Here is a 24,630-nt window from a genome sequence, read left to right as displayed (position 1 = left end):
TAGTCTAGGTTTCTGACTGACTTTGATGCCTGAAGATTACACTATACAAATTTCTCAGCATCGGAAAGTCCCAGAATGATTTACTTTATTTTCTATAACTCCTGAAAAGTGCTTGTTCCAGGTAGAAAGTTAGGGCAAGATCAGTATCTTTGAAACACACAGATCCATTTTGCAGATGAATTATTTAACCTAAGAGCATATTTCTATCCAAACAGTCAAGCTTGTGATTCTTTAAAAACAAAGAAATCACATGAATGTTGTGAGCAGTGCCTGGCATACTGAATGGGCAGAGGCCTCTGGTGTTTGTAGTTTTCCTTTCCTGCCTTGTCGAAGAAGATTAGTTTGCAGACTCTGAAATGTTTTGGCCTTCAGAAATACGAGCTATAAAGCTCACCAGAGGGAGAATCAGTCCTTGTCACCTCTCCCCACATCATTTTCCACTCCCCCCAATTACCGTATTTCAAACCCCAGGCCTCAGTCCAGCTCGTGCACAATTTTTGTAACCAGCTTAGTCAGGGATGTGATTTCCCTTCCTACTCCTGCCTGTTACACTTAGTTTATAGCAGTAATGCCTACTTTGTGGGAGTCATTGCAATAAAATTGTTCCTCTCCTTGTGTGGGAGGACTAGCTGTAGGTGCAGAGGACTTTTGTGTCGAAGCGGTTGCATCTTCCACAGCATGGCTGGACTACTTTACACAGGTCTAATCGGAGCAGTTTGTCTTCTCTTTAGACATGGCCATGTTGAAGTGACTCGATGGTTCTCACCAACGTCTCTGGAAGGGGGACGGGCTTGGGAGCACAACTATGCAGGTTCAGAAACCTGCTGTCATTCGTGTCCCAGGACATAGGGGATACTTACTGCACCTGGGTGTGCTGCCTTCTCTCTGGTACCAGAGGCTGGTGGTGCTGTTAGTTGCAACAACATGTCATCTGGAGTTAAAACAGCCATTCCTATTTAAAAAATAAAAAAATCTTCCATACCTTGGTAAACTGCATTGTTGTTATTGTCTTTTAACACCATGAATGTCAGCAGTGAACTTTTGGTATATGGTGTATAATGATGAAGCACAGGGGAGTAACCTCAGTCACTTGTATTTTATTTGAGATTGTTAAGAGTGCCATTCTGTTTGTGATTCAGCAGTAAAAGACTTCACTGAAAACTTGTCCACTGTTCTAAGTTACATTGCAGACTCTGAACTGCTGCAGAACACTTCAGCCACCACGATGTAGAGATTTTTCAAGCAGCTCTTTTCTGGGGGAAAGAAGAGGGCTTATTCTAAGAGTTGCATGAAGCACTTCAGAAACACTGCAGTTTTTTTTCCTTTCTTTCCTTGCCCTTGCCCTTTTTCCTTGAGTTACTTAAGCCACTCTAGACAAAAATTCGTAACTGTGGGAAATACCTTAATACCTTAGGCAACTTTTGTGCTTTCTATTAGCACGGTTCTGTCTTTTCCATAGAAATTGCTAAGCGAGGGGTTTTTCTCCAGACGGTCACCTCTGCTGTCAGATCACACAGAAGCAGATCACCATGACAGTCTGGGTACTGCCTTTGCCCAGATAAATCTTGGATCCTAACCCTTCTAAAGCCAGCTCCCTGTGTCCGTGCTGCAGGTGTGGCTGTGGAGACAGGCGGGCGCTTGGAGGGGCCGGGCAGGAGCACCTTACAGCACGCTGGTGCCATCTGACGGTAAGCTTTCCCGGCAGGTTTCCCCCCCTCCCCTTCGATGTCAACAAGCTTTTCATTCATTTGGTGGAATTAGGGTGAGATGATGTTAGTTGCATGGGTTTCTAGGATATATACGAGTACTATGCTAATTAAAGAATAAAGTATGTAATAATGTGTGGTTTTCTTTATTCATCCTGTCTTTTAAAAACAGCTTTTAAATTAAACTACAACTTACAATATGGCTTTTTCACTCAGTTTTCTTTTTTTTTCTTCCTCCAGAAGTAACTGTTAATTACAGACATGGTCTTCCAGTGATAACTCTTACACTCCCCACAAGAAGTGAACGCTGTCAATTCACTGTTAAGCCCGTGGTGACCACTGTAGGGGCATTCCTGCAGGATGTGCAGAGAGAAGATAAAGGAATTGAGAGGGTGGAAGTCTTTGCAACAGGTATCTTATATTTCTGTCGTATCTCAAAATGAATACATTCCTTTTTAAATGGACTGTACTTCTCTCCTGAAGCAAAAGTTCAGTCCTCCATCAGGTTTAGCGCTGTTGCTGTTGGGGTAGCTGTTGGATGTTTCTGGGGTTTATTGGTGTTTCAGATTTAATATCTGAGTCCTCTTGGAAAGGCTGATGAAAAATGCAGAATTGGACATATTACTGTAACCTTCCTTATATCCCAGCAGTGTCCCCTATTACCTTTTTCAGGTAGCTTCTCTTTGTAACGCTGTCTTTAAATAAGTGTCTCTCTCCTGGTTTCTGTGATAGCTTTTCTCTTTCCTTGTTCTCCATGATCATTCTTAAAGACAACCAGTCGGGCTCTTGAGTGTGATATCTGCCAGTTATGCAGTGTTACCTGGAGCTAGAAGAATCCATTTGCCTTACTACAAAATTGAACTCGTATAGAACCTTGCTAAGAGCTAAGCAACCAGTTAACGTGTGCAGTGATGAAAGGCAGCTTTTTGAGACTTCATTCATCAGCTGGAGTACAGCACTTTGAGGCCCTTGGGTTGAAAGGAAGAAGCTGTACTGATCCATTAGCACTGATGTGGTCTTTCCTCCTTGTAGCACACTCTTTATCCCATTGTCCCAAGTCTGAAGGTAATTTTCTCAAGCTCTGCTCACTGTTTTCATGTGTTTTGTCTCTTTGGTCTGCCTGTTTGATGAGAGCTAATGTCCAGTTAGTTAAACTGGTTTTCCATTTTATTTCCAAGGCAACTTGGTTTGCGTTTTGGCAGTGCTTTGTAGTTTTTCCACAGTAATTCTGAAAAGCCTTGCAAACCCTGTCCTGGTCCTAGAGAAGGACGCAATCTCAAAAGTAGAACTGAGATGGAGTTTTCTTGTCTGAATCTGGTAGAATAATGAAGAGGGAAGACATAGAGAAAATTACAAATTGCCAGGAGCGGCAAGGTCTGTTTACAGGCCTGCTAAATGTAATAATATTTTGTTCGTAGTTCTGCTTAGGAATCTGCCCAGTGAAGGAATAAGGTCCAGCTTATCTGTGACTAACAGGCTTGAGCCTGTCTGCTTACACAATTCAGGTACACTCACTCCTATCTAGGAAAAACAAGGTAATGGAAGAAGGACACTGAAGCCTGCAGCTACCAGATGCAACTGGTTTGGTGGTCTCAGCTATAAGGGAAGGGGGAAGACAGAACCAAGTTCACAGAAAGGACACTGTGATGAAGATGAGAATGATGAAGTAAACAACCACCAGAGGTCCTGGAAGGCCACCTAGAGACTGTAGTGCACATGCCAAAGTAGGCGGCAACAAATTCTAATGATTTATTGGAAAAGTAATGAATATTGTAATGAATTCTTGGAAATTACATGAATATGTAAGTGAATTGGGTATAAATATCATAAACTCCACTACAGTGGTACACATATTAGGAGGAATGATCCCCCTATGCCTCCAAACCATTGGATAAAGAATATCTGCTTAGTAGCTATCACAGCTATTGAGACCGATTTCTTGGCTTCAATAAATACTTGAATTTGGCTACCTAAAAGCATCTATTTCTTCCCTTTGTCTCTCACCCCGCCTAAAAAGAAAGAAAGGAGAGGAAAAAAAAAAAAAAAAAAAAGGATAGCTGCATCCATATAGAAAGATTTGTTTTCCATCAGGTAACACATAAACAGAAGAAAGGATGCGGTCAAGGAACGTTGGTCTGAAGTTTCACAGCTGGGTACATTCATAACATTCCCTTTCTTCCTGGTTGATATCGCAGAGGTCTGCAGGGACTTTTAAATGAACTGAAAATAGATTGATGCTTCTAGAAGATCAGGAAGCCACAGATCTAGGAGAAGCTGCTTAAGTTGCCTTTGAGAGCACAGTTAGTAAAACAGGAAAATACCCCATAGAGCAATATATCATCTAGAGCAATGGAGATGTGATCTGTGTGGATCCCAGTGTGTGCATGAGCTTCATGTACACAGGAACTTGCTTTTTTTTCCTCTTTTTTTTTTTTTTTTTTTTTTTTTTAATGTTGTGTCTGCTAGGCAGCAAAGGTAGGAAATTCTCTTGAAAAATATATTTTCATAAGAGACTCTTGCATCTTCAGAAGCCATTGTAACAAATGATCATTTTGAGCAGCTGGCCTTCCTCTTAACATGGAAGTTTTCACTAAAAAGGATTTCTTACTGGGGTGAGGCAGGACTAGCCAGAAACATGCACCGGCAAACAGTTAATCTCCGAGTACTTGTTACCCTGCAGAGACATCCATGACAGAAGTATTTGTGATTCACTGTTGAATCACATTCTTCTTAGGTATGTCAGCAAAAGCTAACTACTCATTCTGCTTCAGTGCCAACATCAGTCACTTGCGAAGCATAAGATAATTTCTGTAAGAAACCTCCAAGTCTGGCATTTTTGGCACGGGTGCACAAGTGAACAAAGGTTCCAGAGTGGAAAGGAATTTGGGCTGTTTTCAGTTTGTCTCATCTGTTTAAATCCACCCCACCCCACCCCCTGACTTTGGGATAGAAACATTGTCCACGTTGATTAAAACAGTGACTGTTAAACAGTTCTCTGCTTTGTATTTTTCAAGTGGCAGGCAATTGTAATGTTAGAGAACAGCTTAGATGTTTAATTTATTATGAAACTGATACTATAAAGAGAAACTGATGGTCAAGTACTGAGAGTTGAATTTAAACATTTATTATTAAAGAACAATTATGAAGCCTCGATTTAGTGCAGACACTTCTTCTGTGTCAGCCATTAAATGAAACCTGACCTTAATTGAAAGTATTATTGCTGTGTATGATGACTCACTTTCATTTTCTGTGGATTTGATTTTGGTCCTGCAAAACTTCTGTAAACACAAAATGGTCCTTCATCTACATTCAAACACTTGTGCTTAGGTACAGGAGGGAAGGTGGCCTTTTGCTGAAAGCCTGTGGAGTATTTTCTAAAATAAAACACCTCCCTTCCCACAAACTTTTCTGCTTTTCAGTTAATAAAAGGTTGGACAGGTTAATAGATTGGTAGTGTATCGCACCCAGAACAAAGACCCTGTCTGGCACTTACTTTGAAAAGCAGTTTTTGCTTACATGTCACTTTATAATTGTCACCTTAATAATTACATGCAAATGAGCTTTGATGTTGTATTACACTGTTAAAAAAAAAAAAAAAAAAGTGGATGGGGACGTTAAAATTTCAGCTTTTGGATTGAAAGCAATAGCCTTCCAGGTTTGCTTTGCTACCCACAGAGAGCGGGTCGGGGAGCCAGCTGGTGCGTTAGCTGGCAGAGTTCAGAGGTCTCAGCCTCAGCGGGTGGGGCCGGAGGACAGAGTTCCAGTGAATTATTATTTGCAGGTGTGGGGTTGTCTAAGGTGCCTGTCTGTAGTGGGCACATGGGGACAGACGGAGGAGCTGGGGCAGTTGTACTGAGACAAACATTTACATACAAAAACCTGCATATTTTGTAGCCTAGTCGTTACTCATCTCAGGAGGAAAGCTGCAGTTTTGCACCACTGCAGGGGCAGGGGAAGATGACCTTTTTACATATAGGAAATGAAGACCAGGGCACTCAGGTACCGTGGAGCAGTGGCTCTGCCATGTGTCCAGTGGTTCTTGGGGCACCTGAACCCCCTGGGGGAAGGAGCTGGTTTTGCTGGATGCTCTGGGATCTGCTGGACTTGGGCCAGTGAGAGCTCTGGGAACTCACTGTTGCATGTTGTTGCTAATGTCTCCAGGAGCTCCTTTCTGGTGTCTTCAGCTCCCTGTGGGACGTGACACGTTCCTTTGCCTCCTGGCTGTGGTGAGTTGCAGTGGACGGTGAAATGAGGAGGAGATAGCAAAGCCATCAGGCAGGAAGAGTAGTAATATACTGAAGAAAGGTCATTTACAAACTTTGGGCCCCTTTCAACAGGAGAAACAAAAAGCAGAGGTGGGACAACACAGATATTTTACATTTCAGCAGGGGTTTTGGATTACATCTGCCCTTGTGTATTGAATGTAAAATAGGAAGGGGTCCATTTCTTACTTGGATGCAGGTATTTTTCCTATTATCAGAAGATCAGAAATGTGCCAGAGTACCACCCTTGCAAATCTGATGTGTTGAGAGTGCCCTGGGAAGAGCTGCAGTGTGTCCATGCTGTTGGATGAGAGCCTTTTTAGATATTGAAGTTGTGGCCCATCCACCAGTGGCACATCTCTTCTAAGCCCTGGGCAGACACAAATACTGCCTTTTGGGTGAAAGGGCCTTTGGCAGAGAAAAATGGTAGAGAGGGAATGAGAAGAAGGAACAACTATAAAAACAGGATAGAATCTTCAACAACCAGCTTTCCTGATTGAATGTCACAGTTGTCCCCTTGTCTCTGATTTTAAGTCATTGAAAATAGATATGATTTATTTTTTTTCTCAGCCTGTTCTCTGTGTTGCTGTTCAGATACATTTTTGTACAACAAAAGTAGAAAAGAGTTATCCAGATCTTTTTAGACTAATGCCTCTGTGGTTCCTGGTCTGCCTTGTATTGGACAGTCTAGCTAGCTACTTCTTAACTTCCAGTCACAACTGATAGTAAACCAGAGTGATTTCAAGTACCATTAATAAAAATCTGAAAACCACTGCTGACAAGAATTGGTCCTTTTGACTAGAAGAGCCTGTTTAAGGAAAGACATAAATCTGTAACTGAAGATGAGGTCTTTGAAGATCTTTTAATTTCCCAAACCCCTTTGTCCTAGTGAAGGTGCAGACTTGTGTGTGGGTGGAGAAAGAAAGATGCAGATCTGTATGTTGCAATTTGTTGTTATTTTCTGCGAGGCTTCTTTTTCTTCTGCCCTCCCCTTCCCAAGGGTTGATTCTAGTCATAATCATAACACAAGAAAATGCAGGTCTGCTCGTAGTAGTGACAAGTCCAAATGACACTGCTAGAGAAAGCATTCAGGCACATGCTCTGTGTTGTTGTGTTCCTCCTTACTATTTAGTATAAGTCACAAGATTTAGTAGAAGTATAGTTCCCTTCCAACCATTATTAATAAAGACCTCTAGCACTTTTCCAGAGGGGTATCAGCTAATGTTTAAGGTTCCTTACGACAGCTGATTTAGAACTTAAATCTTTCTTCTGCAGATGGTAGCAAGGTCTCTGATTCAACCTTGATGGAAGTCTTACTGATGAATGACTTTAAACTTGTTATCAACAACACAGCATACAGTGTGTCATCTCCTGTAAAAGGTAAGAGCAATGCTTAGTAACTCTGATTATCTCACCTCATCTAGTGGAAGTCTCAGAAAACTGGAACCTATCTGGAGGAAGGAATTTATCTTTGTTTTTTTGTTTTGTTTTGTTTTGTTTTTTTGTTTGTTTTTTTTTTTTTTGCCATTGGATGGTCCCACTTTTTGGGGTTGGAGGTGGGGAGAGAATGAAGAAGGGTGGGTTCTTGAAATGTTTCACATGACAATCATTTTATTTTCAGATAAGCTGAGCAGTGAGCACGCTACTGAAATGGAAGATATCAAATCATTGGTTCACAGACTGTTTGTGGCTCTACATTTAGAAGATCACCAGGTCAGGAAAGAGAGAGAATTGCTACAGAAATTAGACCATCTGAAAGAAGAGCTGATGCCTCTTGAACAGGTTGGAAAGTGGGGCTACTTTTTTTAAAAAAACTCAAAAGCATTTCCTTTCATCAATAGTAAGTCCTGTGATAGAAGAAAATCAGCATGAATGGCTCAGGTGTGTCTGTTTTGTTACGTAAACGAGGGTAAATTCAAACACAAATGAGATTATTTTCAATTCCCTCCTGCTATGCACATTCCCTGGGTAGAAACCACAATACCTGGAGAAAGCTGTCCTGAACAAGCCTCAGCATGGCTGGTATTGAGATTGAAAGTACACTTAGTCACCTGTTTCTGTATGAGTTCTGAATACCCATTACAGAAAAAACAATAGTGAGGTAGAAACCATCTGTTGCTCAGGCTAGGGTTTTCTAAATCACCAAGGCAGTAAGGCAAATTGTTTGGATTAATGGGTGCCAGAATCCAGGAAGGGAAGGTATGAATGTTGATCTAGAGCAGGCTAAGCAAACCCAGCATGAGGGGAAGAAGCCAGAAAGAGCCAGACGAAGTGGACAAACTTTTCCTTGGCTTCAGAGCTGCTTTGGGAGGACCAGCCTTGACCAGAGCTTCCTTGAATGGTAAATGGAAATCCAGTAGACATAAATCCCTAGTAGTGAGAAGATTAAAAGTAGGATTTCTTGGTGCACGACAGCCTGGAGATCTGGTTGCCCTTGGATTTCAGGCTTTTTCTTTCTCAGCAGGGTAAGTTGGTAAGAGGATTCAGTAAAAGAACCTGAAAAAGGATCTAGCCCACCAGGAGAAAACAGAGTTGAGGAGCTGCTTGTTACAGGAGCACTCATGTCTGCTTAAACAGGTTCCTGTATTTCTTTTCCTTAGATGAAAGCCAGAATTGCAGAAAGTGCAGATGCAAAGACCTCCAGGCTTCTGTGGGTTGGCTTAGCGCTGATGTCAACCCAAGGGGGAGCGTTGGCGTGGCTCACGTGGTGGGTCTATTCGTGGGACATCATGGAGCCAGTCACATACTTCATCACTTACGGGAGCGCCATGGCTTTCTATGCCTACTTTGTTCTTACTAAACAGGTAAGTCCTGGTTTTGTAAATGTCTGGAGTATTGTAAAGGAGGAAAACTGGCTCTGAAAATCACAATGTTCTGATGAAAATACAGCTCAGTAAGTAGCTTTGCCATCAGACAGGGACTTGTTTGATCCCTCATGGGGCTGGATGCGAATGTTACATCATGCAAAATCAAGCCAGGCACTGTTACACATGAACTGCAGACCAGCTACCGAGCGTAACTACTATCTGTAAGGTTTCATAACATACAGAATGAAAAGTGATGAAAGAAGTCTGTCCTTTTATTCTAAATTCTTGTAGATCACTTTGAATAGTAAACAGCACCTTGCTCAGGGTAGTGCTGTGCCAGTTTGTGAACGCTGCCTTACGGAAGCAAATGATTGAACAGTAGCTTTTATTTGCTGGAGTTTATGTATAAATGATGCGGGGTACCAAACTGGTTGGAACTCCGGCAGTTGCATTATTGAAATATACCTAATTTAGTGCCTAAAAAAAATGATACTGCTTTGTTCTTCATAATGTGACTGCTTTTCCTTGACTTTGAGTGAATGGAAATAAATCTAGGACAGCGGAAATGGAGCAGGAAACAGGCATAGTTTAGAAGAAAAAAAGTTTGCTGAGCAACAAAAAAAACAGGTCTTAACTGAGCTGTGGAATACACTTGTTCTGAAATCCTGTAAGACTTTGGGAAATGTTTCTTTTTCCTGTTTTAGCTATGTTCTTTACTCCCAAAGTGGACAACTTGATGTTGAACTTCCTGTGATGCAAAACTTTTTGTTATGGAGGTGTGTGGAAGAGTAACCAGCACTTCCTTCCACAGTACCAGTGGATCTAACGATCAGGTTCCTGTAGTGAAAATGGGAGATGTGTCTGTTTTTATGAAGAGCTGGCTCCGAATGCAAGTTCTACTCCTTCTCACTGATTTTTAAGAAGCGCTAAGGCATTCCTACTTTTTGTATATGAGTCAATAAAGAGATCACTGCTTGGCTTTTTTGAACAGCTGCAGGTGCCATTGCTGGAGGCTTTCAAGTGGGTCTTTGAGAAATAGTAGCTGATGGAATTAGTGTCCATTGACTCAGGTGGCTCTAGTCATTAAGATCACACTATGTCTTCATTATAATTGAAAATTCCTTTAGATGCAGTAGAAATGATTCCTACTGCGTGTTTAAAAAGCCCTTATAAGGGCATAACTTCATATGTAGCCTCAACAGAACAGATGTGTGTGGTGAACTAGATAAATCTTCCTGAAACAGGCTGAATTTCTATTGAAAACTCATTTGTACGGATAATCTCGTGTCTAACCATTCTTGCTAATGCCAAATATCTCCCTGCTTTCTTCACCAGGACTACATTTACCCCGATGCTAAAGACAGGCAGTTCCTCCACTACTTCTATCGGAAATCCAAAAAACAGCATTTTAATGTGGAACGATATAACAAGCTCAAAGAAGACCTAGCAGAGGTATTTAAATACAGTCCTTAAATAACGTGGTAGCCTCTGGCTTAACTTTTCCAGTAAACTCTCAGCTAACAGAAAATTGACCTCAATGTTTGCTACTTACATTCAAAATAGTGTATCAGCCAGTTTCAGCTGTTCAAATAACTGTACGGTGTTTGCCATCGATGTGTAAACCACTTCAGTTAAGTCATCAGAAAGGGACACCTTCATGAATTTAAAACAAATAACTCAGTTTATCAGCCCTACACATATATTTTTTTGCATACTCTAGTATGTTGCATTTTTGGCCATTTTAATAGGTTTGGGGTTTTTTTTTAATAGAATGGCTTTTGGAGACAGTGAGTTTGCTGCATTGCTCTGGTAACGATATCTCCTCCCTTCCTTAGAAGGCAACTGTCTTGCAGAGTTCAGCATTTAATGTCCTAATCCTCTTGCTTAGGTAAAAGGCTCAGATTTACACATGGGCAACTAGATGGAAAAGGCGGTGTGTGCACCTAGGAGAAACTTTGTGGTCTTCATAAAAAAGTGTAGCAGATCTCTCACTACTCAATTCTTACTCCCCCATCCCATCTCGCCAGCCCTGCATTCAATGTCTCATAGAAGAAAATTGAAATTACCCCCAACTTTAGTTCAGGACCTGTGGTTCAGGATATTGTTCCATGAGCCACATTTGACATAAGGCTGCAGTTTGATGCTTTCTGAGTAGCCTGTGAGTATGAATGTTGTGATTGTAATTTCAGGACAATAACACATCAGGGAGTGGGCGGATGGGCAGGGCACATGCTTCTCTCTGGAGACTGGCTGAATGACCTGAGCAGGTCTGTAAATGTTCAGTGTCCTCCATGTGATTAGTCTGGTTCCTTGCCAATGCCTTCTCAGACAGGAAAGCTTCTGGGCGTGTGAAAGGGAAAACGGAGGGCTGTAGAAGGATGAACTCTCTCTATTTTTTGCACTGGCAGGCAGAAGAATCCCTGAGGCGTCTGCGCCAACCTCTGCGCCTGAGGCTTCCAATCCAGGAAATCAGCGACAAGGACTGACTTCGGTTTTGTATATATTAGAATTGCCCTTTCAAAGCTGACACAAACATTTAGTTACTCTATAGAAACTGGATATTTTTGACCACTATAGTTTTAAAAGTTGAAATAAATATCTATAAAAATTATTTGGTCATTGATGGTTTGGTTTTGGTTTTGTTTAACCCTATAATGAATCTGCTGAAACGCAGTTCTTTGAGATATTTGTCAAGTCTAGTTAGTAAAATGGAGGCATTCTGCCTGCTGGTAAAATGACAGGCATGTTTTATAGAAGGGCTGTCTTTCTAGTACCATTTACTATAGCACAGCAGTAGCTCATAGAGTAATTAACTTCTGCATTGAGAATGAAGGATTTTTTTCCTGAAATTACCGTTTCCTTTTCCCTAGCTCTGTGCATTGACTCTGTGGGTGTAACACCATTGGTGGAGGTTAGACTTACATAACAAGTAAGATTTTTTAGTAAATAGCACCGGAGAAGTACAATATATCAAACTCATTTACTAGAAAATCATATATATTTCACTGTTGCATTTTATTCAAAGAATTTATCAAAACATTCAAACATGCATGATTTATACAAAGCTTAAAAGTAGACCCAGTAAGACTTAATATCTATGACTCAGAACATAGTATATGGAAAGAATTAACTAAAACAGAACCAATAAATCAATTCTTTTATACCCAGGAAAGTGGATTAAGACAATTCTATCAGCTTGAGTTCTCCATTGTCCCCCAGAGTTAAACACATGTACCAGTAATGTAAAAAAATAAAAGAAATACTTGCTTCTAGTCAGTATCATTGAAGTTACTGACGCTGCAGTAGTAACAGTCCTGTGGTGACAAATGACAAAGTCTGGCTGATCTCCTCTGGGCCCAAGGGGAGAAAGAGGCTGATCCAACTCTGAGGCCTGAAGTATGAAGGTTTCTATATGCTGCGTTTTGCAGAGCTGCCTAGAGACATCCAGCGGTTATAAGTGAGCCTGGAACCTTGAAATGATTTGCTTTGGCTTCAGAGTTGTGTACAAGGCAAGCTCACCCAAAGTCGCGCTAAGCAAGGTGTACGTGGTCTCATTTCACTACTGCTTGCTTTTCTCCTGAGGATGCAAAACACCAGCAAGCTGTAATTGTGTCTCAAACATAAATGATATGCAAGCAAAAAGAAGCCCTTTATCTATATTAATGCTACAGTTGTACTCAAGGAATTAAGTTCCTTTTTAGTGTTGAGAGAAAATAAAAAAATGTTTAAAAAGCTCAATAAATCCACCAAGATTGGAAGGTGGATACTGCTGTCCACATATAAAAGATGCCCTACAAACATACTCCCTGTAAACTGTGCTCTCAGAGCAAAACTAAACTAATGTGACATTTGAAATATTCTGGAAATAATAAAATGTGCCACAGTTAGATGGCAATCAATCAAAAAGCTTTTAAGAAAAAAAGTAATCTAGAGAATCATTTTCAATAAAATCTGAGCACCTTTTAGTAGTTTTGCACCAGTCAATTTTTCCCCAATTCCCTGAGATGAACAGAGCTGTAATACCAACTTCAAAATTGCTTTAAGATTTTAGGAAGTATACAAACTATAACGTTTGATCCCAGTGCTTTTGCAAACAATTTTGTAGGATATTAGTCTCCTGAAGTAAGATGGTGTAGTTTTCACTTCTGCAGTGAGCACTAAATAATGGTTGTCATTGTTAAATAACAATCTACTTAGATTTTGGATGAAAATACAATTTTTTAGTTAACATGGAGGCAAAACAAGGAATCTGTTTTTTTCCTATAGCATTAATGTCTCTGCACATATCCACTTTGCGATAAGATACTTTCCTGTTAACAACAGTAAGAAGTTCAGTGAACTCCAAGGAAGAGCCGTGCTTCCCAAGTGCCTCACACAAATCTTGAATGTACCAGGAGCCATTTACAGTTTCACGATGAGAAAAGTAACCTATAGTAGGACAGGAACATAAAATGATATCTGAATGTGAGTAGTGATGCCACTTGAAAAATATTCATGAGAGTTACTGCTTACTAGCTGCATCTGTAAGGCATTACTAATGGGTGTAAATCTGGCTTTGCCCATTATTTAATTTCACTGGAAATTGTAGATGGGAAATGGCTTTAAGGTCACTTACAGTGCTCAGCCAAGAGGAGCACGGCTCAGGGACTGGTACCTTACAGGATTTTTATCTGCACACTGCAAGAGAGTGGATGGGACTGAGGACAAGGTACGTGGAGGGCTGGAGAGGACAGCCATGTACTGCAGGGAAATTTATAAGCCACCAGAATCCTACAATCCTGCAAGAGGGGAATGCTTGCTGTCAGCAGACAGCTCGGCAGCAAGTTTGATGAGAACGTTTCTGCTTGGCAAATTAACTGCAAACTGGATAGGTTTTTTTTCCACTTTTTCCTTGACATGCAAGGCTCTTTCCCAGACGAGATGTCACTTATCAGACATGTAAAACAGATGACCTGGAACCGCACTCATTCTTTTGACTGCAAAATGTAGAAGTGCTCAAGCTTGTTACAGTGAAGTATCAGACATCGGATGTAAAAGATGAGAACTTACCTTGTGCCACAGAGTAACACATGATAAAGTCTGCACCAGCAGGCAGGGTATAGACACCAGCTGCATCCACTTCGGTCTCATTGACGATGGATTCATTGCTACTGTCTATTGAATCCTGAGCAATAACTGGATCATCATGTTTATCACCTCGACATGCCTGTTGGTGAGAAGCAGTGTTACGCTTTCACCTCTGCCAAGTGTATCTATGTTAGTACGGTCTTTCTGACAGTAACCAGAGGGAACATCTCTTCAGTTAGGTGTTCCATGAGTTGGGACTCATCAAGACCCACTTAACTACTCTATCAGTTAAAATGTTGGTGACAAAGTCCAGTGAAAGCCCTGAGATGATCACAGATTCACCGAGATGGAAGAACCTCTTAAGATCACCCCTAGCTAGAGCAGGTTCTCCAGGACAGTGTCCAGTCAGCTTTCAAGTATCTTCACAGATGGAGACTCTACAATCTCTCTGGGTGACCTCTTACAGTGTTTGACTACCCTCACACTAAAAAAAGTGTTTTACTGTGTCAAGAAGGAGTATCATGTATTTTAATTTGTGCCAATTTCCTCTTGTCCTGTCACTGGGCGCCACTGATAAGAGCCTGGCTCCCTATTCTTTATTCTCTCCCACCAGGTGTTTATAACATTGGTAAGATTCCCCTGAGCCATTTCCTCCAAGCTGAACAGTCGCAGCTCTCTCAGCCTCTCCTCATATGAGAGATGCTCCAGTCCCTTACTCATACTTATGGCCCTTTGTAGGACTCACTCTAGTAACTCTGTATTCTTCTTTACTGAAGAAACCAGAACTGGACATAGTACTTCAGATGCAGCCTCCCCAGTGCTGAGCAGAGAGAAGAATCACCTTCAGACCTGCTGGCAAGGCAGCACTGAAGCACAGCCATCATTATATGCTCTTGTACTTCTCTTAGTTCAGTCTCAAAAGTGTTAGTTGAGGGAGGGTTTTTTGTGAGAAGCCAGTAAGTGACCCCAGTATTGTCAGTGTTGCAAAAAGGCTATACATGGAGGATAAGAAGGTAAAAACACACTCAAAAGATACAAAGTAGGTAAGGACCATTACTTAAGAACTATCATTAAAGAGAGAAACATAAAAATCTTCTTTCATTTACAGTGATGAAGTTCTGCCCTTGCTGTTTTCCTGATTTCCAAAGATAAATTCTATGCCAGTTGTGCTGTAAAAGAACTCAGTTGATGAAATGAACTACGTTAATATGCTTTTTGATAAGTATAGATTCTAAATGTTTCCAAGTGTAAATATTTTCCCATCTTTGGCAACTGGTTATAAAAAAAAAAAAAAATCAAAGATGAGTAAGTCCTAATGAAAGATGAATTAACAACATGCTAATTCTTGCAGGAGCCCTGTGCCTAAGGAAGCTTTCATTTGAAAAAAAAAAAAAAAAAAGTAATTCTTAGAATTACTCTATAAACTACTACAGTTACAGTCTGCTGAAAGCCAGGTTCTCCTGTGAGTTTGCTAATTGTAATCTGAATAAAGATGGGATAAAGCCATCCAACTCTGCTTTGAACAGGAGGCTGGACCAGAGACCTCCTGAGGTCCCTTCCAACTTGCATTATCTTGTGAACCAAGGAATGAAACAGGAGGTTACATAGGGACTTTATTTGACAGCTTAGCACAAACTGTATTTCTGAGACAATAAAGCCTTCAGTGATTCTTTAAATTCTACAGAGGTGCCAAGTATTGGTCATGGACAGAAAAGAAAAAAAAACAAAACCAAAAAAACTTCACCACCACCAAACCACTCCCGCCTCCCCCCCCCCCCCCAAAAAAAAAAAAAACAAAAAACCAAACTTCTGTAAGGATCAAGTAAAGGGACTTGCCTGGAAGGAAACAGTGAAGGTAAGGAGCCTTCTACAGCCTGGCCTAGGGCTGTGAGGTATGAACAGTAGGAACTGAGTTGAGGCTGTACACAACCTTCTCACAAAAAAATGTCTTCTCTGCCATTAAATATACACTGACAGACAATCAAACGGCTTAATTTGGGTTGCTCTTTGTAAAATTACTTCTTACTAAATACAGCTAGAATCATAATATTAACACTTGCATGCATAAAGGTTTTGTTAAAAAAAGAGAACAATCCTTGTCTTAAATGCCTTTAAGGAACAGTTTTCCATACTTTCTTTCCTAAAGATGCAAAAGCTTGCTCTTGTGGAAAGACTGTATTGGGAAAACTGACTTCTGTATTACAAGAAGACATAGGTCAGTGTTAACTCCACTGAATTCAGAAACAGACATCTTACCTGAATGATAAATATCTTTGGTTTTCCTACCAGACTCTGGCACTTGTCTCCTCTGAACATGTCTGTGATTGCCTGAATTTTGATTTGAGCATCATATGCATAAATATGATCATCCTCTCCATGACTCAGGAACACACAAACAAAGCAGTCAGCATTACTGTGGTCATCCTTAGAGGCTGAAATAGTCAAGTGGTGCTTAGATGACTAAACAGTGATCTTCAGGTTTAAAAAACACTGTACATTTGTATCATATAATTTAATCTCTGATCAGTCCTCTTTCAAATGAACCCTATTTTCAGATAGTATAATACTGCAGGGATTTGAAGGTGCAACGCTTCAACATGGTTGAAGGCAAGGGCCACTAAAAGTAAAAAGAATGTTATTCTCCCAGCTGCAGGTACTTTCTTTCAGCTCTCAGTGACTTCATTAGTTCTCTCCACAGAAGCTTCACTTGCATTGCAATAAAATAATCTGAAGTCTAACCCCTAAGTCCTTCTAATGTTAAGCAGCTTCCTTGTGCACAAAAATTATTTTAAGTTAGATAGAGAATAGAAGAAAATATATCTGAAAATTCTGCTACAGTTAGACATAACCAATATGTAGACTCTTACCTTCATAAATTTTCTGCAGTACATCTTCTGCTTTCAGATCATCAAAATGTCTGACTTCAAATCCAAGGTCTGTCAAACTATTGTTAAAAAACATCAGTATTAGTAAAAATATTGGTCAAATTATGTCAGTTTCTACCAACTCAGTTGCTTTCCCTGTGAGAGAATGACTATTCGTGTTTATGCATTATTTATGGAAAAAGCTACTAAAGTTGATCTTGAACTAAACCAGTGTCAAGTACAGGTGTAATATCTGGTGTTACTTGAAGGAGTTTGTCCTGAGGGAACTCTGGACTCACTGAGATCACAGGACTTGTGATCTCAGTGACTTAAAGGAATATGCCTTGAAGCCATATTAAGCCAGCAGTTTCTGTGACTTAAAGGAATATGCCTTGAAGCTTTTTTTATTACGACTTTTTTTGCCAGGGTTGCATAGGTGCTTATGTCTGCAGAATCTTTTGTTCTATACTTAAATGTAAGATTTAGAAAACTTTATTTGACCATGATTTCTGAAGTTTAGCTTTTTAAGTTTTAGTAGAGAAACCAAGTTTCTTACCTGCGTTTCAGATTGTTTCTGTCTGCAAGAGTCCCACGTCTGTCTGGCAGCCTTAAATGCCAAAAAAAGTGTTCATGATTGAAGATTAACGCAATTCCTCTTCTTTGGTGGTTCATTTTGTATTGTACTGCAGGATCAAGTGTTTGTCTGTTGCCAGAGATGGAAAACATTCTTGATAAATGAGTTAATGGCCAATTTAATTCCCTTCCTGTATTCCTGCTAGCTGAGATTTTTTTAATTGACTAGAGAACTCAAAATGTTCAGTATTTTAGGAAGAGTCTAAATTGCTAGGTCTTTTTTAAAAGCTCAGGCATGTTAAGAAATTCAGTAAAAACAAGTGTTGGGTGTGTACTAGGCTCTATCAGGTAGGTTGAACAGTTTATCTAAAATGGGTTTGTATTTTCTTGTCAGGAGGCTGTCTCATTAGTAACACAGTAAGGCATAAAACTATATTTTCGACTTGGCTCCAATTCTCCATGTTACGTGTTTAACTAAACGTTGTGTTAACATAATTGGATACTCCATATGCACTTATTTGGAATTGTAGCTGTCTGAGATTTGCTTGAAGTTTTTCAAGCTGAACTGAGTGCTGCATCATAAACAGACCATAAACTGGTGATGAGGTGGTGTGCATAGTCTATCTTGTAAAAGGAGAACAAATTTCTATTATTTACCCTAGCAAAATGAAACCTATGACAATACAGTGGCTCATCTAAGCTTTTAGCAACCAGCCAGCAAGATCCTAAAGCTGAAGGACAGAACAAATGACCTACCCAGCTCCTAAGTAGAGGACTTTATCATGGCAACAAAAGTATGGAGCACTTGTGTGTTTGCAGTAGCATTCAGCCATTTTATTGTTTTATGAGCAAAACACAACATAGAAGTCTGCGATAGCACACTGTGGACTGTACACCTGAACCCAAAAGGTTGTTTCCAAGTGTTGGCATGGCTGTATTTTGAGAGACAAAGCAGACAATCTTGCTGCTTTTGTAGACACAGGTATCTGCAGAAACAGAAACTAAAACACTTCTGGCAATAGACAAGGCACAGAATGACAGTCCAGGTCATGCTGCCCTAGGACTGGCTCTAGTCAGAGCTGTCATTATTGGCATGTTACTGGGTTTTTTTCCTGCTGTGGAATGTTCAGTTTTGGTGCAACTGGTGGAAGAAGTTGCTTAGAATATTTGCCTGCAGATGTTACTTAAAAGATCGTATTTCATCAGCAAAATGCTTTTGTTTCACTACAAAATGGCCAAAGTAAACTATTTGTGCTTCTCCACTTTGAGTAGCCCCTTAATAATAATAGCCCCCATCTTTTTGTAATGTCTGCATAAGAATTCAAACAGGGAACAGGAATTCTGGATAACTGTTCAAAGTCTGAGGGATTCTACAATGTTGGCTGGATAACCAATATGAAAAGTTAAGTGGGGTGCTCCATCACACTCCGTCAAATACAAGTACTTAACATGATAAAATGCAAAGATGATAAACTTCAGCCCTGTAATTATATTTCACCTGTACCAGTACCAGAGTTTATTCGGATTTTGACAATTTATCTTCCTTAGGATTCAGCTGGACATAGGGCTAGTAGGGATTTTCAACAGTTACCTTCCTGGATCCTGCGAATGATCATTAAAGGGTGGTTCCCTCAACAGCTCCTCCTCTGCTCAGCTGTATTCACTGAGTGGGTGAAGCAGAGGAATTTATCAGGTAGGTAGGTTACCTCTTCCAGGGCTAGATGATGTTGTAGAGTAAGAAAAATTAATGGAATCACTATCCCATGATCCCTTTACCCTCCTTGTAGAGGAATATATTCCCATGCTACGCTCTACCACTTAGTCTGCCCAATTTCTCCTTAGATCGTGGTGGTATTTTTGCTACAGTCTCTGCACATTGCCTAACATAAAAGGAGTCCACTCCTCAGAGTCCTTTCTGCATGCCTTCATGATAAGAAGGGTGGTTCTACATCTAGTGCAGCTAAAACTAGAAAAGTTTTCTGTCAGTGGGTAGAGTTGAGTTGAATAATCCAGCCACATTCTTAACAAAAACCAGAAAACCCTGCACTGACCTCAATGCTGTGGGCCATCTCTCTCATTGCCATGGGATCTTTACCTTCTATCGAGTGCATCTACTTCTGTGATGTTCCGATTTCCATCTGTTAAAGAGATCAAAAAGTAATTTAGCCACTAAATCGTTCATTAAAAAGAAACAATTTGAACTTGTGCAACCAGCCTTAAAGTTAGCTGTTAATGTGAACCAAAAGCTCATTTACCCAGCAAGTAAGTAGGCATGCAGTTGAACAGATGTATTAGCATTTGTCCGCACCCACAGCTTTTGGAGGATGTTCATAAAGTTCTGACTCCCAACAGTCTGACTTTTAGGTGGCTGAGACATGCATATTTTGTATTTGTCTGTGTATCTGTATCTATATAGACATATTCAGGGATCATGATTTTCTATAACTAACTAGCTGGCTGTATTTATTTAAAGAGAGTCTCTGACTCAATAGTTATGATTTTACACAATCTAAAAATACACTGTTCCTTTTATTTCAGGAGTGCTGCTAATCCAAATGTGAGCATTCTCTCCGAGACTGGATGCAGCATATGAGTCACAGTAGGTAGGGTAACAGTATGTATAGCTAATGACAACTGAGAAGATGCAAGATTTATACTTTTTATTTGCTAAACGATATAGACATAATTATCTCCAGTAACAGAATGCATATAAAAGTAACATTGTGGGAACAACAGGGAACATGCACATCTGGAGAGATCTTGAGAGCGTGCAGAACTAAAGACCTGCAGATGGCCAAAAATATTTATTCCTTTCGCTTAATCATCTCAATGGACTATAAAATCACAGCTCTTGCTACTACTGGTGGAAACTAACTACTACATTATGAAAACTATATAATATACTGTACCTGTGGTGGTTAATGTAGGTCTACTATCCAACTGGATGTTGCCTGCAATTATAAAGACGGGTTATGTATACGTATACTTTACAAACTACTTTGTATATATGATACTACCTTTTCACCTCTGTTTTTCACATCTGATTAAAGCCTTTTGCAAAACAAACTAACATAACTATGTATTGATAGAGGATGTTCATACAGACATTGTAATAAACTTGCAGAAATCCAGACTTGGCTCTGGAAGCTTTTAATAGCACAGGAGAGTACAGCGTGGCTCAAAGGAAGTCACATGCTTCTAAGTATTACTATTTACATGTAAACCTTCCACTGGCAAATATCCATCATGCTCTCAGGTGATGAGCCTTACAATTATCACTAGTAATCAGAACGCACAAAAAAAGTTATTTCAGTTTGCTTGAAACTTAACCTGTAGGTCAGACTAATGACAGAAGTGCTGAAAAACGAGTGTAGATAGAACACAGCAACACCAGTGCCTGTGACTCCTGATAATAGGTAACAAGAGATTAGTGCATCTGTATGTTTAAATTTACGCTGTATTTTAGCTTGTCTACCTGAGATGTGGCTGATGCTTTTACCTCAACTTAAGGGGCGGGAGGGGGGTACTCCATTCCCTCAAAAAACAACAGAACATGAAAACGGTATAGTCATCAAACTTTCTGACAGGAAATTCTGTCATGTAAACACAGGAAGAACAGAATTCATGGACCAAAGAAAACTGGGGAAAGATGGTTTTCCTGTTCTTTTAATCCTGTTTAGTCAGTTGCCAGTCTTTAGCTTTTCATCGCCACTGGCATATTGCAGTTTCATTCAAGTAAACACTACTTAAATTATGAATATTATTTATGAAAAACTTTCTGCTTGTCTTACACAGATCTGTTCTAAAACCTGATTGCTCTCAGTGGGCCCACTTGTCTTAAATCTTGTGAAGATGGACGGTTTCAAAGGAATCAAAAAATCAGGCACGCACTGGATTACACTGGGATCTGATAGCATCTTTCCTTGGATGTATTTTAATCTCAATAGGTCTACCATTTGGGCCAAAGGACATGGCATTCTGAAAATACCGGTAACCAAATGGCACCAAAACGCCCATAGGTAAGCTGACAACATCTCGGGAACCAACCTGCCCTGGCTTTCCTGTTCCTCTCATCTCTCGTCCTCCTGTTACACATCACTGTTCTTGAATTTTTACGATGCCAGCTGTTTTTCTTCTGTGTTGGGAAAGCAGCCCCGTGTCCCCGATCTCGCCTCGCCGCCCTGCCGGGCTGTCCCGGGGCTGCGGGGCCGGGCGGTCGCGCTCCCCCCTCGTTAAAAACACCGCCCACCCCCTTCTATCGCCCGCCGCGGTGGCGGGACGGGACGGGACGGGGACTTTACTCAGTGGGGTGCTCCGAGTTTTACACGAAAATCTACTTCCGCGATGGCCGCCTCAGCCGCCGTGCCGGCCTTCTCCGCGCCCGTCACCTTCCCCGCTGCCCCTCCATCTCCGACGGGAAGCAAAGGCCGCGCTCCGTCGCTCCGGTTCGGCCGCGGGCCCTCGCACAGCCATTCCCCCCCTCCCGCTCTTTCTCCGCGGGGGGCGATGGGTTCCCGGCCGCCCACAAGCCGCGTCGAAACCCTCGGTCGCCAGGGCACGGGGGACCGCCGCGACCGCTAACGACCCCGCACAACGGCCGCCATTTTCTCCAGCCCCCACCCACCTGCCGGCCGCCGCCGCCGCTCCGAGCCCGACATGACCGCGGACACGGGCACCTCCGTGCGCGCCTCGGCCTCCCGCGGCCGGCCCGCCTCCTCGGCCCGGCCCGGCCCAGGCACCCCCGCGGGGGCAGGCCCTTCGTCGTCCTTCTCCCCGGCGGCGGCTGGCGAAGGAGAGCCCCGCGCCCTGCAGGTAAAGCCGTAATGGCAGCGGCCTGGTGTGGCAACGCCCCGCTCTGGAGATGGCGAAGGCCGGCTGCCGTGGGTCGAAACTCAGACGGGGAAAGGGAAGGGTGATGCGTTAAGGCGTCTCCTGTTTAAGTCTGTGGTGCCTTATCTGTATTCCTGTGATGTGTACTGTACTGACCGTGTTTCCTTAACCGCGCCGTTGTATACAAAGGCATCACCCTGAAACACGGTGAGAAGCTAGTGTGTTTAGTAAATTGAGATTTTTCAAAAGTTGTAGAAATTCCCTTAAAGGCACATACCGTTTCCTTTGCAGTAACACTACTATTACTCAAAATACATTTTCATTCTAGCACCTGCATGTAAACCCTTGAGACTTCTGTGTGTAGGTAATTCTGCAGCTTTGCTCTGTTCTTGCATCAGTTCTGTTTGATGATCTTAGAACTGTGAGGAGAGCACCAAGGTATTAAAGAGAGTGCCAAGGTATCTGTCCAAATGCTGGTATTCCCAGCCTTTGCATTATTTGACACTTACTTCACGGTCACTGATGGACTGCATAAGAAACAACAGTTTCTAAACCAAAGCCAATGACAAGAAAAATCCTGTATAAGAGCTTTGCAGGTTTGTACCATGGATGGATCTGAATTTCCTACCTGGCCTATTTCTAGGAAGGCTCTAGGATAAACTGGTGTCAGTATGCTCTTAGAGATTGCTGCTACAAGCACAAAAGGAGGCGGATTTCGAGTAGAATTTTAGGTATTTTTACCCAGTCTGTTTGGCCTGTTTTTACACAGGCTTCTCGCATGACTCAATCTCAGACAAGATGACTCACTTCTGGTTAAAGGCACTATGGGTATTTCTGATCACCTTTGGTTGTTTTCCTCTTGTTTTGACTTGTTATTATCAGACTGCCAGTAGGCAGCTAAATCAGGATAAAACTGTTTAAATTGTCCTTGTGTTTATGTTAGAACATGATACTATTTAAGAGCTTAGCATCTTCCACTGAAACATCTAGACTCTTACCAAGAAGATCCATTTTTCTGCAATCTGCAAATCCCAGATCCCTCATCTGACACTAGAGCTGCCCCTAAACCCAGTGGCAAGAATCCTGTGAGAAATAGCAGCTGTAGAACCTAAATGTAAGACTCTATGAGAGCTTTCTGTTCAGCAGTTTGAATTCATATCAGACATATTCCTCAGTCCAAGATTGCTTAGATCCTAATAAGACATTTAAGCATCTTTTCCACTTTGTTTTGCTGGTGGCTAAGCGCATACTCCGCCAGCCACTGCGTTCAGATGAGTTACCAGTAACGATCACGATGTACAGAGCCTAAGGTAGCATTTGACTGGTGTGTGTTTCCAGCTGATTTTAATATATGAAAGTTTTTGTTACACATGCATGTGGATGTTTTCAAACGCTTCCAGATTGTTGCAGTAGCTCCATCATAAGTAGGTATTATGGGCGTATCAGAACTGCAGTTTAAAGAAGGAAGTTTGATTGTGGACACACTGCTGATACTCAGATCATCCAGAAAAGCAAAGCAGCCTGAGGAAGGCAACTTTATTAAGACTTTAACTTGTTAAAAAAACAAAACAAAACAAAACCACTGCAATATTTAAATAATACTACTGGCTACATAAAAGCATGCAGTATTGAGTAAAATGCCAAGAGCTGCTATAAATAGTATTGTCATTTAACCCAGCAGGCATTTAAACACCACACAGCCATTCGCTCACTCCCCAAGTGGAACGGGGGGAAATAATCAGAAAAAAAATATGATTTTTGAGTTGAGATAAAGGCAGTTTGATATGACAGAAGAGGAAGGGAAATAATAATGGAATAATATACAAAACAAGTGATGCCCAGAGCAATTGCTCGCCACCCGCTGATGCCCAGCCAGTTTCTGACCAGCGAGGTGGCACCCTGCATCCAACTTCCCCCAGCTTTATTGTTCCAACATGATGCCACATGGTATGGAATATCCCTTTGGCCAGTTGGCATCAGCAGTCCTGGCTGGGCCCCCTCCCAGCTTCTTGTGCCCCCCCAGCCTCCTCGCCGGCAGGGCAGCACGAGAGCTGAAAAGTCCTTGACTTGGTGTAAGCACTGCTCAGCAACAGCTAAAACATCAGCATGTTACCAACATGATTCTCATCCTAAATCCAAAACACAGCAGTATACCAGGTTCTAGGAAGAAAACTAACTCTATCCCAGCCAAAACCAGGCCAAGTATTACACTTCTTACATATATGTCTCTATCTACATAAATTGTTAAATGGTATGATTAATCCTGGGGGTGATAGCTAGCCTTCATTTCGGGGCTGTGGCCTGTAAAATGCATTTTGTATAGTTTGCAGGTAACTATAATCAAGGATTTCTACTACAGGAAGTTTACGCAAGGCAAAGACTTGCTGGAAGAAGTCAAATGCTTCCTCTAGTTTGCAAGCAGAACTATTAAAGTGCTATCCAGCAGTGTTAAAGCTCTTTTTAGTATTATAAATGGTTTTAAGGAAAGTCTGGAAGGCTTTCATGGTACAATTACAGGTCA

General features: G+C 41.3%; 2 protein-coding genes across 8 annotated transcripts in view; one reads left to right on the top strand and one right to left on the bottom strand.

Annotated features, from left to right (window-relative positions):
• MCUB (mitochondrial calcium uniporter dominant negative subunit beta) overlaps positions 1 to 11,382 on the top strand; it is a 52,530-nt gene extending 41,148 nt beyond the window's left edge. Inside the window, exons 2-8 of the mRNA XM_032997648.2 lie at positions 1,613 to 1,688; positions 1,947 to 2,117; positions 7,244 to 7,348; positions 7,590 to 7,750; positions 8,569 to 8,772; positions 10,111 to 10,227; positions 11,184 to 11,382. Of these exons, the coding sequence (XP_032853539.2) occupies positions 1,613 to 1,688; positions 1,947 to 2,117; positions 7,244 to 7,348; positions 7,590 to 7,750; positions 8,569 to 8,772; positions 10,111 to 10,227; positions 11,184 to 11,261 (912 nt within the window). The 3' untranslated portion in view covers positions 11,262 to 11,382. The remainder of the gene's footprint in view (positions 1 to 1,612; positions 1,689 to 1,946; positions 2,118 to 7,243; positions 7,349 to 7,589; positions 7,751 to 8,568; positions 8,773 to 10,110; positions 10,228 to 11,183) is intronic.
• A 389-nt stretch (positions 11,383 to 11,771) lies between these two features.
• On the bottom strand, positions 11,772 to 24,112 carry CASP6 (caspase 6). Of its 7 annotated transcripts, none has more exons than XM_032997790.2 (8): positions 21,904 to 24,112; positions 20,189 to 20,230; positions 19,375 to 19,417; positions 17,263 to 17,313; positions 16,710 to 16,786; positions 16,099 to 16,274; positions 13,825 to 13,981; positions 11,772 to 13,203 (listed from the first exon to the last, which is right to left on the bottom strand). In XM_032997790.2, exons 1-8 carry the CDS (start codon positions 21,935 to 21,937, stop codon positions 12,965 to 12,967), a joined length of 819 nt encoding a protein of 272 aa, XP_032853681.2. In that variant the 5' UTR covers positions 21,938 to 24,112; the 3' UTR covers positions 11,772 to 12,964. The 7 variants fall into 7 exon arrangements, with proteins under 7 accessions (XP_032853681.2, XP_032853680.2, XP_042652909.1 ...); XM_032997789.2 differs by having other exon boundaries at positions 17,263 to 17,409; positions 21,904 to 24,110; XM_042796975.1 differs by lacking the exon at positions 21,904 to 24,112 and adding an exon at positions 21,668 to 21,886.
• Between the last annotated feature and the right edge of the window lie 518 nt (positions 24,113 to 24,630).

The sequence above is a fragment of the Tyto alba genome, unplaced genomic scaffold (genome assembly GCF_018691265.1).
Source record: "Tyto alba isolate M040663 unplaced genomic scaffold, T.alba_DEE_v4.0 Super-Scaffold_23, whole genome shotgun sequence".
NCBI lineage: Eukaryota > Metazoa > Chordata > Aves > Strigiformes > Tytonidae > Tyto > Tyto alba.
The sequence above is the reverse complement of the archived record's forward strand: the minus strand, read 5'-3'. Positions and strand labels throughout refer to the sequence as shown.

Excerpts from the sequence above, each read along its gene's own strand:
- CASP6 (XM_042796974.1), bottom strand. The coding sequence starts at position 21,752 with ATGGCTGTGCGAGGGCCCGCGGCCGAACCGGAGCGACGGAGCGCGGCC. Across the intron at positions 16,275-16,709 it reads ACTGCAGAAAATTTATGAAG|CCTCTAAGGATGACCACAGT; the intron begins GTAAGAGTCTAC and ends TGACTATTTCAG. Across the intron at positions 13,204-13,824 it reads GTGTTACTCTGTGGCACAAG|GTTACTTTTCTCATCGTGAA; the intron begins GTAAGTTCTCAT and ends GTCCTACTATAG.